Raw genomic sequence first — 17,513 nt, forward strand, 5'->3', positions numbered from 1 at the left:
TCAGCACCCATCAATTCATCATTTATATCATGTATAACTCCCCAATGCAATCCCTCCCTCCTCCCCCCTCCCCATGATAGGCCCCAGTGTGTGATGTTCCCCTTCCCGAGTCCAAGTGATCTCATTGTTCAGTTCCCACCTATGAGTGAGAACATGCGGTGTTTGGTTTTCTCTTCTTGTGATAGTTTGCTAAGAATGATGGTTTCCAGCTGCATCCATGTCCCTACAAAGGACGCAAACTCATCCTTTTTTATGGCTGCATAGTATTCCATGGTGTATATGTGCCACATTTTCTTAATCCAGTCTCTCACAGATGGACATTTGGGTTGATTCCAAGTCTTTGCTATTGTGAATAGTGCCGCAATAAACATATGTGTGCATGTGTCTTTGTAGTAGAATAATTTATAATCCTTTGGGTATATACCCAGTAGTGGGATGGCTGGGTCATATGGTACATCTAGTTCTAGATCCTTGAGGAATTGCCATACTGTTTTCCATAATGGTTGAACTAGTTTACAATCCCACCAACAGTGTAAAAGTGTTCCTATTTCTCCACATCCTCTCCAACACCTGTTGTTTCCTGACTTCTAATGATTGCCATTCTAACTGGTGTGAGATGGTATCTCATTGTGGTTTTGATTTGCATTTCTCTGATGGCGAGTGATGATGAGCATTTTTTCATGTGTCTGTTGGCTGTATAAATGTCTTCTTTTGAGAAATGTCTGTTCATATCCTTTCCCCACTTTTTGATGGGGTTGTTTGTTTTTTTCTTGTATATTTGTTTGAGTTCTTTGTAGATTCTGGATATTAGCCCTTTGTCAGATGAGTAGATTGCAAAAATTTTCTCCCATTCTGTAGGTTGCCTGTTCACTCTGATGGTAGTTTCTTTTGCTGTGCAAAAGCTCTTTAGTTTAATTAGATCCCATTTGTCAATTTTGGCTTTTGCTGCCGTTGCTTTTGGTGTTTTAGACATGAAGTCCTTGCCCATGCCTATGTCCTGAATGGTACTACCTAGATTTTCTTCTAGGGTTTTTATGGTATTAGGTCTAACATTTAAGTCTCTAATCCATCTTGAATTAATTTTCGTATAAGGGGTAAGGAAAGGATCCAGTTTCAGCTTTCTACTTATGGCTAGCCAATTTTCCCAGCACCATTTATTAAATAGGGAATCCTTTCCCCATTTCTTGTTTCTCTCAGGTTTGTCAAAGATCACATGGCTGTAGATGTGTGGTATTATTTCTGAGGACTCTGTTCTGTTCCATTGGTCTATATCTCTGTTTTGGTACCAGTACCATGCTGTTTTGGTTACTGTAGCCTTGTAGTATAGTTTGAAGTCAGGTAGCGTGACGCCTCCAGCTTTGTCCTTTTGACTTAGGATTGTCTTGGCAGTGCAGGCTCTTTTTTGGTTCCATATGAACTTTAAAGCAGTTTTTTCCAATTCTGTGAAGAAAGTCATTGGTAGCTTGATGGGGATGGCATTGAATCTATAAATAACCTTGGGCAGTATGGCCATTTTCACGATATTGATTCTTCCTATCCATGAGCATGGTATGCTCTTCCATTTGTTTGTGTCCTCTTTGATTTCACTGAGCAGTGGTTTGTAGTTCTCCTTGAAGAGGTCCTTTACATCCTTGTAAGCTGGATTCCTAGGTATTTTATTCTCTTTGAAGCAATTGTGAATGGAAGTTGATTCCTGATTTGGCTCTCTGCTTGTCTGTTACTGGTGTATAAGAATGCTTGTGATTTTTGCACATTAATTTTGTATCCTGAGACTTTGCTGAAGTTGCTTATCAGTTAAGGAGATTTTGGGCTGAGACGATGGGGTTTTCTAAATATACAATCATGTCATCTGCAAACAGGGACTATTTGACTTCTTCTTTTCCTAACTGGATACCCTTGATTTCTTTCTCTTGCCTGATTGCCCTAGCCAGAACTTCCAACACTATGTTGAATAGGAGTGGTGAGAGAGGGCATCCCTGTCTTGTGCCAGTTATCAAAGGGAATTTTTCCAGTTTTTGCCCATTCAGTATGATATTAGCTGTGGGTTTGTCATAAATAGCTCTTATTATTTTGAGGTACGTTCCATCAATACCGAATTTATTGAGCGTTTTTAGCATAAAGGGCTGTTGAATTTTGTCAAAAGCCTTTTCTGCATCTATTGAGATAATCATGTGGTTCTTGTCTTTGGTTCTGTTTATATGCTGGATTACGTTTATTGATTTGCGAATGTTGAACCAGCCTTGCATCCCAGGGATGAAGCCCACTTGATCATGGTGGATAAGCTTTTTGATGTGCTGGCTGCTGAATCCGGTTTGCCAGTATTTTATTGAGAATTTTTGCATCGATGTTCATCAGGGATATTGGTCTAAAATTCTCTTTTTTTGTTGTGTCTCTGCCAGGCTTTGGTATCAGGATGATGTTGGCCTCATAAAATGAGTTAGGGAGGATTCCCTCTTTTTCTATTGATTGGAATAGTTTCAGAAGGAATGGTACCAGCTCCTCCTTGTACCTCTGGTAGAATTCAGCTGTGAATCCATCTGGTCCTGGACTTTTTTTGGTGGGTAGGCTATTAATTGTTGCCTCGATTTCAGAGCCTGCTATTGGTCTATTCAGGGATTCAACTTCTTCCTGGTTTAGTCTTGGGAGAGTGTAAGTGTCCAGGAAATTATCCATTTCTTCTAGATTTTCTAGTTGATTTGCGTAGAGGCTTTATAGTATTCTCTGATGGTTGTTTGTATTTCTGTGGGGTCAGTGGTGATATCCCCTTTATCATTTTTTATTGCATCTATTTGATTCCTCTCTCTTTTCTTCTTTATTAGTCTTGCTAGCGTTCTGTCAATTTTGTTGATCTTTTCAAAAACCCACTCCTGGATTCATTGATTTTTTGGAGGGTTTTTTGTGTCTCTATCTCCTTCAGTTCTGCTCTGATCTTAGTTATTTCTTGCCTTCTGCTAGCTTTTGAATGTATTTGCTCTTGCCTCTCTAGTTCTTTTAATTGTGATGTTAGAGTGTCAATTTTAGATCTTTCCTGCTTTCTCTTGTGGGCATTTAGTGCTATAAATTTCCCTCTACACACTGCTTTAAATGTGTCCCAGAGATTCTGGTATGTTGTATCTTTGTTCTCATTGGTTTCAAAGAACATCTTTTTTTTTTTTTTTTTTTTTTTTTTTGTTGTTGAGACGGAGTCTTGCTCTGTCGCCCAGGCTGGAGTGCAGTGGCCGGATCTCAGCTCACTGCAAGCTCCGCCTCCCGGTTTACGCCATTCTCCTGCCTCAGCCTCCCGAGTAGCTGGGACTACAGGCGCCCGCCACCTCGCCCGGCTAGTTTTTTTTTTGTATTTTTAGTAGAGACGGGGTTTCACTGTGTTCGCCAGGATGGTCTCGATCTCCTGACCTCGTGATCCGCCCGTCTCGGCCTCCCAAAGTGCTGGGATTACAGGCTTGAGCCACCGCGCCCGGCCCAAAGAACATCTTTATTTCTGCTTTCATTTCATTATGTACCCAGTAGTCATTCAGGAGCAGGTTGTTCAGTTTCCATGTAGTTGAGCGGTTTGGATTGAGTTTCTTAGTCCTGAGTTCTAGTTTGATTGCACTGTGGTCTGAGAGACAGTTTGTTATAATTTCTGTTCTTTGACATTTGCTGAGGAGTGCTTTACTTCCAATTATGTGGTCAATTTTGGAATAAGTGCGATGTGGTGCTGAGAAGAATGTATATTCTGTTGATTTGGGGTGGAGAGTTCTATAGATGTCTATTAGGTCCGCTTGTTGCAGAGGTGAGTTCAATTCCTGCATATCCTTGTTAACTTTCTGTCTCGTTGATCTGTCTAATGTTGACAGTGGAGTGTTGAAGTCTCCAATTATTATTGTATGGGAGTCTAAGTCTCTTTGTAGGTCTCTAAGGACTTGCTTTATGAATCTGGGTGCTCCTGTATTGGGTGCATATATATTTAGGAGAGTTAGCTCTTCCTGTTAAATTGATCCCTTTACCATTATGTAATGGCCTTCTTTGTCTCTTTTGATCTTTGATGGTTTAAAGTCTGTTTTATCAGAGACTAGGATTGCAACCCCTGCTTTTTTTTGTTCTCCATTTGCTTGGTAGATCTTCCTCCATCCCTTTATTTTGAGCCCATGTATGTCTCTGCATGTGAGATGGGTCTCCTGAATACAGCAGACTGATGGGTCTTGACTCTTTATCCAGTTTGCCAGTCTGTGTCTTTTAATTGGAACATTTAGTCCATTTACATTTAAGGTTAATATTGTTATGTGTGAACTTGATCCTGTCATTATGATATTAACTGGTTATTTTGCTCGTTAGTTGATGCAGTTTCTTCCTAGCCTCGATGGTCTTTACATTTTGGCATGTTTTTGCAATGGCTGGTACCGGTTGTTCCTTTCCATGTTTAGGGCTTCCTTCAGGGTCTCTTGTAAGGCAGGCCTGGTGGTGACAAAATCTCTAAGCATTTGCTTATCTGTAAGGATTTTATTTCTCCTTCACTGAAGAACTTAGTTTGGCTGGATATGAAATTCTGGGTTGAAAATTCTTTTCTTTAAGAACGTTGAACATTGGCCCCCACTCTCTTCTGGCTTGTAGAGTTTCTGCCAAGAGATCTGCTATTAGTCTGATGGGCTTCCCTTTGTGGGTAACCCGACCTTTCTCTCTGGCTGCCCTTAAGATTTTTTCCTTCATTTCAACTTTGGTGAATCTGGCAATTATGTGTCTTGGAGTTGCTCTTCTGGAGGAGTATCTTTGTGGCGTTCTCTGTATTTCCTGAATTTGAATGTTGGCCTGCCCTACTAGGTTGGGGAAGTTCTCCTGGATGATATCCTGAAGAGTGTTTTCCAACTTGGTTCCATTTTCCCCCTCACTTTCAGGCACCCCAATCAGACGTAGATTTGGTCTTTTTACATAATCCCATACTTCTTGCAGGCTTTGTTCATTTCTTTTTCTTCTTTTTTCTTTTGGTTTCATTCATTTGATCCTCAATCGCTGATACTCTTTCTTCCAGTTGATCAAGTCGGTTACTGAAGCTTGTGCATTTGTCACGTATTTCTCGTGTCATGGTTTTCATCTCTGTCATTTCGTTTATGATCTTCTCTGCATTAATTAGTCTAGCTGTCAATTCTTCCACTCTTTTTTCAAGATTTTTAGTTTCTTTGCGCTGGGTACGTAATTCCTCCTTTAGCTCTGAGAAGTTTGATGGACTGAAGCCTACTTCTCTCATCTCGTCAAAGTCATTCTCTGACCAGCTTTGATCCGTTGCTGGCGATGGGCTGCGCTCCTTTGCAGGGGGAGATGTGCTCTTATTTTTTGAATTTCCAGCTTTTCTGCCCTGCTTCTTCCCCATCTTTGTGGTTTTATCTGTCTCTGGTCTTTGATGATGGTGATGTACTGATGGGGTTTTGGTATAGGTGTCCTTCCTGTTTGATAGTTTTCCATCTGACAGTCAGAAGGGCTGTCTGTCGGTCTGTTGGAGATTGCTTGAGGTCCACTCCAGACCCTGTTTGCCTGGGTATCAGCAGCAGAGGTTGCCGAAGATAGAATATTGCTGACAGCGAGTGTACCTGTCTGATTCTTCCTTTGGAAGTTTCCTCTCAGGGGTGACTCCACCCTGTGAGGTGTGGGGTGTCAGACTGCCCCTAGTGGGGGATGTCTCCCAGCTAGGCTACTCAGGGGTCAGGGACCCACTTGAGCAGGCAGTCTGTCTGTTCTCAGATCTCAACCTCCGCGTTGGGAGATCCACGGCTCTCCCCAAAGCTGTCAGACAGAGTCGTTCGCGTCTGCACCGGCCCCCGCTGCTTCCCCTATTGACTTCAGCTGTGCGCTGTCCCCAGAGGTGGAGTCTACAGAGACAGGCAGGCTTCCTTGAGCTGCTGTGAGCTCCACCCAGTTCGAGCTTCCCAGCGGCTTTGTTTACCTACTTAAGCCTCAGCAATGGCGGGCGCCCCTCCCCCAGCCTCGCTGCTGCCTTGCGGATAGATTGCCGCAGACTGCTGTGTTAGCAGTGAGGGAGGCTCCGTGGGCTTCGGACCCTCCCTGCCAGGTGTGGGATATATTCTCCTGGTGTGCCTGTTTCCTTAAAGCGCAGTATTGGGGTGGGAGTTATCCGATTTTCCAGGTGTTGTGTGTCTCAGTTCCCCTGGCTAGGAAAACGGATTTCCTTCCCCCTTGCGCTTCCAGGTGAGGCGATGCCTCGCCCTGCTTCAGCTCTCGCTGGTCAGGCTGCAGCAGCTGACCAGCACCGATTGTCCGGCACTCCCTAGTGAGATGACCCCAGTACCTCAGTTGAAAATGCAGAAATCACCGGTCTTCTGTGTCGCTCGTGCTGGGAGTTGGAGACTGGAGCTGTTCCTATTCGGCCATCTTGCTCCTGGAGATGAGAATCCATTTTTCTTTTGCAACAGGACACAATTGGAGAAAGTGGCTGTTTTACCAATGCTTTGACTGGAAGGATATACTTCCTTTTGTGTCAAGCTCGACTTGTAGATCCAATAAAAGCCCCTTGGAGGTAAAAAACTGGCCTCATACCCTCATCTACACAGTCCCTGTACATGGTTCCTGACCTGTGGTCAGTAAAGAATGTCACTTTCTAACAGGCCCAGGAGCCCCAAGTTTATCTTGGGTCTTTTTTTTTTTTTTTTTTTTTGAGACGGAGTCTCGCTCTGTCACCCAGGCTGGAGTGCAGTGGCCGGATCTCAGCTCACTGCAAGCCCCGCCTCCCGGGTTTACGCCATTCTCCTGCCTCAGCCTCCCGAGTAGCTGGGACTACAGGCGCCTGCCACCTCGCCCGGCTCATTTTTTGTATTTTTTTTTTAGTAGAGATGGGGTTTCACTGTGTTAGCCAGGATGGTCTCGATCTCCTGACCTCGGCCTCCCGAGGTTTTAAAAGGTCTTATCTGAGTGAGATTCCTTGTGGAACAGAGTTTCATCAAAGCCAACCTAAAAGGCCTCTGTAGAAATAGTTATTCTTGTTCCTGTGAGTCAACCAGCAATCTCTGGCTATAGCTCAGAAAGAACAAAAGGATAGTTAATGTGAAAATCTGGATCAGTATTCTAGTTCTGAGCAATTATCCTGCAATTCCTGCCAGGTGATGGGAGTAAATAGGATGCCCATCACCTGGAGGTTTCCTTTTTGGGAAAATAAGACCAAGGGAGCTAACCAAAGCCAAGCACCAGGCACCCAAATCTTAGCAAGCATAACTACAGCCACCAGTTTTCTGGGCATGACATCCTTTTCTCTCCCTTGTTGGAGGAGGACTCAATTCCACCGCTTCACCTTAACATTCTGCTTATGATGAGTCCACGCAACACCCCCGCCCCCCAGACACATTTCTGTCCCAAACTCAATTCCAAGCTTTGAGTCAAAGCCCTAGGAAAGAAATCTTGATCTAAGGGATCCAGAGGCACACAATAATAGAAGCTAAAAGACACAGAGCACATGGGCATGGTTGATTCCTGACTATTAAGCCAAGCCCCCCATTTCATGGATAATGGTCATGCTGATAGTATTCATGGCTTAAATGAGGTCTAGGGAACTCCAAGGTGGGATAGAGACATAGGTGAGACTGAATAATTCCTATTCTCAAGGCCCTCCCTGCTTCATGGGTGCAAGCCTCTGGCACCCATGGGTGGCACCTGCCAAGGTCACCAGGACTCAGGGATGCAAGGACGGAAGAGAAAGGATGCTCTTCTCTCCCTCATGTACCCTGGGTATTTGCTAGGAAGAGAAGGGAACCAGGGATGCCTGCTCCCCTCTTTTTTTTTTTTTTTTTTTGAGACGGAGTCTCGCTCTCACCCGGGCTGGAGTGCAGTGGTGCGATCTCAGCTCACTGCAAGCTCCGCCTCCCGGGTTCACACCATTCTCCTGCCTCAGCCTCCGAAGTAGCTGGGACCACAGGCGCCCGCCACCACGCCCGGCTAGTTTTTTGTATTTTTAGTAGAGATGGGGTTTCACTGTGTTAGCCAGGATGGTCTCGATCTCCTGACCTCATGATCCGCCTGCCTCGGCCTCCCAAAGTGCTGGGATTACAGGCTTGAGCCACCACGCCCGGCCAAAAACACCACTAGAAACTGTTACAACAGTTGCAGAAATACCCAAAAGCTCTATGAACCAGAGCATGGTGTGGGTTGGTATTGGACAGACATACAGATCCAGTGAAGAGTTGCATGGGCACAGACTTCTCTGCACAGAGTGGGAACTACAAGTCGCTTATTGGTACAGCAAGAACCAAAACACATGAGCTAGAATATTCTGTAGTTAATCCTATAGAGAAAATAATTAAACTTCAGTCTACTAATATTTCACTTAAAATATGGTTTCAGTAGATGAGAGACTTATACACAAACCACATCCTCAGGACCCAGAAAAAAAATTACTTTGACTAAAGAAGGCATAATCACTGAAAGGAGGCAGCTTCAGCAGTTACCCTGAAGGACTGATGGCAAGAACAATATCTTCAAATGCTAACAAAGGCCGGGAAGCCCTGGAATGGGGCAAACATAAATTAGATGTTAAAAATGAAGCATCGGCCGGGCACGGTGGCTCAAGCCTGTAATCCCAGCACTTTGGGAGGCCGAGACGGGCGGATCACGAGGTCAGGAGATCGAGACCATCCTGGCTAACACGGTGAAACCCCGTCTCTACTAAAAAATACAAAAAACTAGCTGGGCGAGGTGGCGGGCGCCTGTAGTCCCAGCTACTCCGGAGGCTGAGGCAGGAGAATGGCGTGAACCCAGGAGGCGGAGCTTGCAGTGAGCTGAGATCCGGCCACTGCACTCCAGCTGGGCGACAGAGCGAGACTCCGTCTCAAAAAAAAAAAAAAAAAAAAAAAAAAAAAAAAAAAAAGAAGCATCATGGCTCCCACAAGAGGAGGCATAAGAACCCCAGTGGTGGCTGCAGCAGCCTTTGTAGTGAATTGATAATGCATGTGTGTAGACAAGTACCCCACGTCTCTCCAAGCTGGCAATATATTTATTTTAAAACTATAAACATTTTAAGTAGAATTTTTAAAAAGTAGGCTGATATTGGCTGGGCGCAGTAGCTCACGCCTGTAATCACTTTGGGAGGCCGAGGCAGGCGGATCACAAGGTCAGGTGATCGAGACCATCCTGGCTAACATGGTGAAACCCCGTCTCTACTAAAAATACAAAAAAATTGGCTGGGCGCGGTGGCTCACGCCTGTAATCCCAGCACTTTGGGAGGCCGAGATGGGCGAATCATGAGGTCAGGAGATTGAGACCATCCTGGCTAACATGGTGAAACCCCGTCTCTACTAAAAAATATCAAAAATAATTAGCTGGGCGTGGTGGCGGGCGCCTGTAGTCCCAGCTACTTGGGAGGCTGAGGCAGGAGAATGGCATGAACCCGGGAGGCAGAGCTTGCAGTGAGCCAAGATCGTGCCACTGCACTCCAGCCTGGGTGGCAGAGGAAGACTCTGTCTCAAAAAAAAACAAAAACAAAAACAAAAAATTAGCCAGGCATGGTGGCGGACGCCTGTAGTCCTAGCTACTCAGGAGGTTGAGGCAGGAGAATGGCGTGAACCCAGGAGGTGGAGCTTGCAGTGAGCTGAGATCGCACCACGGCACTCCAGCCTCGGCGACAAGAGCAAGACTCCGTCTCGGGAAAAAAAAAAAAGTAGGGTAATATAAGACAGTGACTTTAGATCAAAACAAAGAGATGCATGGCATCTAAATAAAAGGGATCATCTGAAATTAGTGTTGTTTGAAATGACTGTCTAATATTGGAGATTCCAGTATTTATGATAAATTTCACAATTTTTTTAAAAGAAATTATTCTTCTTAATGTTTATTTTAAATTTGGGGTACATAAGCAGGTTGTTATTCTGGTAAACTTGTGTCGTGGGCGTTTGTTGTACACACTATTTTATCACCCAGGTATGAAGCCTGGTGCCCATTATTATTTTTCCTGCTCCTCTCCCTGCTTCCATCCTCCACCTTCAATGGGCCCCAGTGTCTGTTGTTCCCCTCTTTGTGTCCATGTGTTCTCACCATTCAGCTCCAGCTTATAAGTCAGAACATGTGGTATTTGCTTTTCTATTCCTGCATTAGTTTGCTAAGAATAATGGCCTCCAGCTCCATCTATGTTCCTGCAAAAGACATGATCTTGTTCTTTTTTTTTTTTTTTTTTTTTTTGAGACGGAGTCTCGCTCTGTCACCCAGGCTGGAGTGCAGTGGCGCGATCTCGGCTCACTGCAAGCTCCACCTTCCGGGTTCACGCCATTCTCCTGCCTCAGCCTCCTGAGTAGCTGGGACTACAGGCGCCCGCCACCGCGCCCGGCTAATTTTTTGTATTTTTAGTAGAGACAGGGTTTCACCATGGTCTCGATCTCCTGACCTTGTGATCCGCCCGTCTCGGCCTCCCAAAGTGCTGGGATTACAGGCGTGAGCCACCGCGCCTGGCCGATCTTGTTCTTTTTTATGGCTGCATAGTATACCATGGTATATATGTACCACATTTTCTTTATCCAGTCTACCATCAAAGAACATTTAGCTTGAAAAAATAAAAACACACACACATTTGTGATACTGAAACACCTGATTATTATTATTATTGAGATGGAGTCTTACTCTGTCCCGCAGCCTAGAGTGCAGTGGCCTGATCTCGGCTCACTGCAAGCTCTGCCTCCCGGATTCAATCGACTCTCCTCCCTCAGTCTCCCAAGTAGCTGGGATTGCAGGTGCCTGCCACCATGCTTGGCTAATTTTTCTATTTTTAGTAGAGATGGGGTGTCACCATCTTGGCTAGGCTGGTCTCGAACTCCTGACCTGGTGATCAACCTGCCTTGGCCTCCCAAAGTGCTGGGATTACAGGTGTGAGCCATCGTGCCCAGCCTTTTTTTTTTTTTTCTTTTTGAGACAGGGTCTCACTCTGTCACCCAGGCTGGTGTGCAGTGGCACAAACATGGCTCACGGCAACCTCTGCTTCCCAGCCTCAAGCCTCCAGAGTAGCAGGACTACAGGCTAGTTTTTGTAGAGCCAGGGTTTTGCCATGTTGCCCAGGCTGGTCTCGAACTCCTGGACTCAAGTGATCCTCCTGCCTAGGCCTCCCAGAGTGCTGGGATTATAGGCCTGAGTCACTGTACCCAGCCATGATTCTTTATTAATAAACTCATTAAATTATGAGATCTAGAGGCAGGACAAATAAGTACCAGAAATCTGAAGTTACTGCTGTGAATGGAACGGCTATTTTGAGGTGTCTGCAACACCTACTGATTTCTGTCTTGACAGTCAGAGCTACTGTTAATTCTGGTAGATTTTGCTACTTCCATTCATAACTGAAGGACATACCAAGTATTAGCTCCTGGACCTCCCCAATTCTGGGTCCCTGGACCACAGGCTAAGAACAGAAGGAGTGGACACCTCCAAGAGCTGTCCCAGAAAATCTTCAGGAAGATAAAGTGGGCTGAGGGTTGGCAAGTAATCCCAAAACAAATAGGCACTTACATCGTGTGGTAAGAACAAAGGAAAGGCCCACGGGCTACAGTTTGGACAGCAACTGGACTTTTGTGCTCCGTTTGGTGCAGGCAGTGGCAGTCCTCAGGCAAACTCCTAGCACAGGGTGACAGGCAGAACTCACCTGTCTGGAAGTGCCTGAGGGAGTCTGGGCTGCAGGCAGGCCCAGAGAGCAGCAGCAAATGGGAAGGGAGCCAGACAATGCGGGTCCCTGTTTCAAAGGGAGAAAGGTGGGGTGGAGAGGTTACAGCCAGGGTCAGGATCAAGGGTCATGGTGCTGGGACACCAGGTTCTTCCCACCTCATCCCAGATCTTCCTACCCTGAAGCCACTGAGTGTAGAGGGAGAGGAGACTCAAAAGAGCTTCCCAAACTTGGTCACCAATAGGCCATTTCCTTCGTGTTTACTGGTTTAATACTTTTAATATTTTTCCTTAAATCAACGCACTTTTATGTGTGTGTGTGTGTGTGTGTTTTGAGACAGGGTCTCACTCTGTTGCCCAGGCTGGAGTGCAATGGCATGATCTTGGCTCACTGGAGCCTCAACCTCCTGGGATCAAGCGATCCTCCCACCTCAGTCGCCCAAGTAGTTGGGACTACACAGGCATATGCCACTATGCCTGGCTAATTTTTTTTGTATTTTGGGGTTTTATTCTGTTTTTTGTAGAGACAGGGTCTCACGATGTTGCTCAGGCTGGTCTTGAACTCCTGGGCTCAAGGGATCCTTCTGCCTCAGCCTTTTACCAGTTTGCATGGGAGGAGGGAGGCCAAAGCCCGGCTGGTAAAAACTTTCCCCTTTTGCCAGCATGTTGGGGTTCTAGGTTCCCTTCCCGAGCACAACCCTAAGCCAACCAGTTTAAGGTTTGGGAAATTAACTTTTCCCAGTTTGGAGGATGCATCTGTGGGGAGTGTCCCATAGTACAGAGACTACAATTATCTATCCATGAAGAGAGGGCAGAGGAGGAGAAAGGAAAAATGATGGCATTTTTTCAAAGGAGTCCCAGGGATTCAGGATGCATTCAAAAGGGGTACAGACTGAAGATGAATGGCTACCCATCTAGAAAGAGGGGAACAGCTGGGCGCGGTGGCCGTGTCTTCTTGAGGTGACTGGAGCCCGTCTGTGGTTTCAGCCATTGACTCCCGGACACGGGAGTGTTGAGGCTGTTTTTGGCCCCTCTCATCTCCGGGAAGGGCTCCGTGCCGGTGGAGGCGCAGTGCGTCAGCCAGCTCGCAGCGGTGCTCCCCTAGAGCTGACGACCTTGGCAGGAGTGGTGGCTCAGCACAGGGAAGTTATCCGGTGGCCCGGCCCAGGCTTGCTGTGGGTTCAGGTCCCATGGCACGTGGGGCTCTGGACCTGCCTGCCTCCAAGACAGCTCTTCCAAGGTTGATGGTTGGAACTCCCTAGCCTCAGCCTCACAAGGCTTGACCAGGCCCAGCCGTAACTAGTCTAGGAAAAGAGCAAATGGCCGTGTTTTTATATTTTGACGTTTGCATTTCAATATTAACTTTTTTGGTAATGTAATGCATTCAAAACACGGTTCTCAAAAAAAGGGAAGGAAGGAAGGAAGGGAGGGAGGGAGGGAGGGAAGGAAGGAAGAAAGAAAAGAAAAGAAAGAAAAGAAAAGAAAAGAGGAAAAGAAAAGAAAGAAAAGAAAAGAAAAGAGAAAAGAAAGGAAAAGAAAGCGTGTTTCTAACCAGGCGTCCTTCATCTTCTGCAGATGCTAAGGATGTCCCTGGCACAGTAGAAATTTGGAAGCCCTGCCCTAAAGCCTCACCTCACCTGGCAGCTGGCTGTTTCCTTCATAGCAAATGTTCTGTATATTCACCATGTTCCAGACACACATGTCACTAATGATACAGACACATGTGCACTGACATTGACCTCCTCACCGTCTTACCATAGTCCCATCCACAGCCACCTCATCATAGGGTGGAAAGGCGAGGTCCGTGGGCAGCTTGTAATGGGACAATTAACCATGCCTGTAAGGGTGGAAGGCCTGGATAGGGGGAGGTGGCATGAGTACCAGGAGAGCTGGCCCTGGGGCAGACCAGGGCAGGGCAGAGCACAGCTTGCAGGACCCAGTACACAGTGTTGGGAATTGAATTTGGGTTTTTACCTTTGAAGCTGTGCATAAAGTCTAAAACAAGAAGAGGCGTGGAGGCTGGGGTTGTATTTGTATTTTAAAATGAGCATTTTCACACAAGGCCAGGAGCTTCAAATCAGCCTGGTTAGCACAGCAAGACCCTCCTCTCTATGAAAAAAAGAAAAAAAAAACCCAGGCATGTTGGCATGTGCCTATAGTCTGCTCAGGAGGCTGAGGCGGGAGGATCACTTGACTTCTCTGATTGCCACTGCACTTCAGCCTGGGCCACAGAGTGAGACTTTTTCTCAAAATAAAATAAAATAAAATAAGATAAAATATAACCTTTCGGGCAGGCATGGAAAGCAGCTGGAGAGAATAAGAGGAAACAGAGATAAGCCCCCTCCCTGGGAGGGACCAGGGTCTCTTATCACCAGAGATGGCACCACAGGCAAATAGATGCTGTCACAAAACCAGCATATGATCATATGATCTTTCCTAGAAGTCCTTTGTTTTCCCCAAGTGCCCTTTCCCCCAACCTTTCATTGGTTTATGAGCTCCCCAATTCTAACCTCCTAGAACATGAATGTCTATGGGGTGGTGGTGTGAGCCTGTAGTCCCAGTTACTTGAGAGGCAGAGGTGGGAGGATCCTCTGACCCTAAGAGTTCCTGACCAGCCTGGGCAATACTGACTCCATCTCAAATAAAAAACTAAAAGCTACACAACTCCATTTCTCTTGCTAATTTGTCTTTTGTCAATTTAATTTGCAGGCCCCCAGATGCTGCATCTAAGAGGGTAGAGGAAAAGCTTTTCCTCCCTGACATAACCATCCAGGAGAAAGTCTGGAATGGAGGGTCAGAGGGGTGGGGAATGGAGATTAGGCGAAGGAGATGGATTCAGGACAGTCTTTGGAGAATGCACATCACTGAGGTCAAGATGTCCTAGGGAATGGCCCTTCTGGGTTCATAATTCTGCTTCCGTCCGCTACAGCAACTTAGTCCCTTCTGAGCCTGTGGGGATAATAACCAGTCAGGATAGGCTTGATTATGCTGCTCTAACCACCCCCAATTTCTCTGATCTAATACAAGTATACTCAAAGCTGTATACCCATCAAGGGTTCCCTGGGGTCTCTGCTCATCGCAGTTCCTGCCCAGCCTACAGGAATAGCCATGTGAAAATCACAGGCTTTCTTGGCAAAGAGAAAGAGAGCTCTAGAAGCTTTGGCAAATAAATAAGTGCTTGGCAAATAAATACTGGCCAATAAATAAATGCTTGGCGTATAGGTAGGTGACATATGGCTCTTCCAACTCAGGTCCTTGGCCAGAATTAATCACATGGTCTCACCTCAAGGGAACAGGTAAGTTAATATGCAGAAAAATATTCAAGCTGGGTGAGGTGGCTCACACCTCTAATCCCAGCACTTGTAGGAGGCTGAGGTGGGAGGATCGCTTGAGCCCAAGAAGATCATGGCTGCCATGAACCGTGATCATACCACTGCACTCCAGACTGGGGATCAAAGTGAGGCCTTGTCTCTAAAAACTAAAATATTTAGAATGTTTCCTGGCATAAAAGATGTGCTACATGTGTATTATTACCGTTGCTATTGCCAGAAAGTACAATCAACAGGAACTGCTGGTGGCTTAAGGGGGAGCACATGGTCATAGCTGACTCCCAGGTTTCTGGCCTGTATTGTGACCATTTCTGGCTTGTATTCTGACCGTGACTGCCATCAGGAACCCTAGAGCAGGCAGGGTATGGTAGCTCACAATCCCAGTACTTTGGGAGGCTGAGGCGGGTGGATAACTTGAGGCCAAGAGTTCAAGACCAGCCTGGCCAAATGGTGAAATCCCATCTCTACTAAAAGTATAAAAATTAGTGGGATGTGGTGATGGGCACCTGTAATCCCAGCTACTTGGGAGGCTGAGGCAGCATAATTGCTTGAACTCGGGAGGTGGAGGTTGCAGTGAGCAGAGATCAAGCCACTGTACTCCAGCCTGGGCAACAGAGCAAGACTCTGTCTTGAAAAAAAAAGAAAGAAAAGAAAACCTGGAACAGGCATGGGGTATACGGCATGGGTCACTACTCTTGGATACAACTGACCAAAACCACAATCCACTGGCTTAAGCCATTTGATAATCCAGCATTAGGCCAGCCTGGATCCAGGAGTCAGATACTGAGATCAAGCTTTGATCTGCTCAGGATTCCCCCCTCCCCAAGGCTCCTGCTTGCAGATGGCCCCAGCGTGCATTTCATCCGCCAGCGTGGGTCACATGTCATCCCTGACCCAGGGTGCTACAATGCTCTGGTTGACCAAGCTTGGGTCGTAGGTTTACCTCACCCTACCTGTACGCAAAAGTACGTGGTGGCCTAACACAGGTGAGGACCCTGCTTGAATACCACCCTTTATCCACAGATGACCCCACACCTTCATACACAGATGACCCCACGCCTTCATCCACAGATGACCCCACACCTTCATCCACAGATGACCCCACGCCTTTATCCACAGATAACCCCATGCCTTTATCCACAGATGACCCCACGCCTTCTGCTCCAGACCATCAGGGTTATAATACATGAGACACATGGGGCACACATACACTCCCACACAACATCCACACACCCCACAAAGCTACCTGAGCCCACACAGTCAGGGCAGGGACAGGCAGAGAACAAAATGGGTGCACAGGGACTCCAGGGAGGTTGAAGAGCTGAGTCTGGTCGGGAGGCTGAGGGGGAAGAGCGGGCACTGGGCTGTGGGTGTGCAGAGCTGGAGGTGGGGGACTGCAGTAAGTACCCGCCCTGGGGTGCGGGCCCTGCTAGGAAGCATTGGGAGCAAGAAGGGTTAGATCCTCAAAGTCAGATAATTCTTCCAGAAGGTTTTCTTTTCTTTATTTTTATTTATTTATTTATTTTTTTTGAGACACCCAGATTGGAGTGCAGTGGCACCATTCCAGCTCACTGCAACCTCCGCCTCCGAGGCTCAAGCGATTCTCTTGCCTCAGCCTCCCGACTAGCTGGGACTACAGGCACCTGCCACCATGCCCAGCTAATTTTTTGCATTTTTAGTAGAGGCGGGGTTTCACTCTGTTGGCCAGGCTGGTCTCGAACTCCTGACCTCATGATCCGCCCACCTTGCCTACCAGTGCTGGGATTACAGGCGTGAGCCACCGCGCCTGGCCTCTTCCAGAAGGTTTTCGAGGGGAGCAAGTGGAGGGGAGGGAGAGGGCCATTGCTCCTGTTCCGGGGGCAGCCCCCTCCACGGGATCCCACACTCCTGACCAATTCAGGATAGACGGGGTACCCCTGATGCAGCCTGTCACCGCTCTGTCTGGGGCTGGCGCTCCTAGAGAAGGCCATGCTGACCTCTCCCCCACCTCGCTCCAGATTCCCCTTCTTGAGCTTCTTTTCCCACAGTCCCCCCAGGCCTCACTGAGGGCCTCCAGTCTTCGATGGGCTTGGGGCGCCTGGACCCTTCCGGGGTCACTCTGCCGTCTTCCCCCAGCCACCCTCCCTACTCCTTGTCGCCCCCTCCTGTCTTTTCTAACCCTATGCTTTGGGGTACCCCAGCAATGCCCCTGGGTCTCCGGCCACCGGGTGACCGAGGAAGGCAGAGGCTGGCGAGGGGGCGGGGCCTTAGGTCCCAGCGCAACCCTCCTCTCAGCCCCTCCCGCCGGCTACAGGTGCGTGGGACAACGAGGCAGGGACCTCGAGAACACGGGGACTTGCAGGCCGGTGGCCCCGGGCAGGCCACTTCCGACGCGGGTGGGAGGCTTCCTGCCCGGGGCAGGGGAAGCGCCCGCGGGCGTGCTCGGTTGGGCCAGAGCAGCGCCAGGGGCCGGGACACGCTTTGGGGCAGCGCTGGCGTCGCCACGCGGGTAGGGCGGGCCGGGGTCGGGTCCAGTCTCCTCCCCACGGGCGGCCCGCTTCCCGTCTTCCAGTGACCCACGTCCCTTGCGCCCGA

The 17,513-nt window shown here is 47.6% G+C and overlaps 1 protein-coding gene across 1 annotated transcript in view; it reads left to right on the top strand.

Annotated features, from left to right (window-relative positions):
- Positions 1–15,003, top strand: part of LOC117064353 (spidroin-1-like) — a 26,462-nt gene extending 11,459 nt beyond the window's left edge. The window contains exon 3 of the mRNA XM_033178537.1: positions 14,320–15,003. Within this exon, the coding sequence (XP_033034428.1) occupies positions 14,320–14,340 (21 nt within the window). The 3' untranslated portion in view covers positions 14,341–15,003. The remainder of the gene's footprint in view (positions 1–14,319) is intronic.
- The last annotated feature ends 2,510 nt before the right edge of the window (positions 15,004–17,513 follow it).

The sequence above is a fragment of the Trachypithecus francoisi genome, unplaced genomic scaffold, assembly GCF_009764315.1.
Source record: "Trachypithecus francoisi isolate TF-2019V2 unplaced genomic scaffold, Tfra_2.0 Lachesis_group2, whole genome shotgun sequence".
NCBI lineage: Eukaryota > Metazoa > Chordata > Mammalia > Primates > Cercopithecidae > Trachypithecus > Trachypithecus francoisi.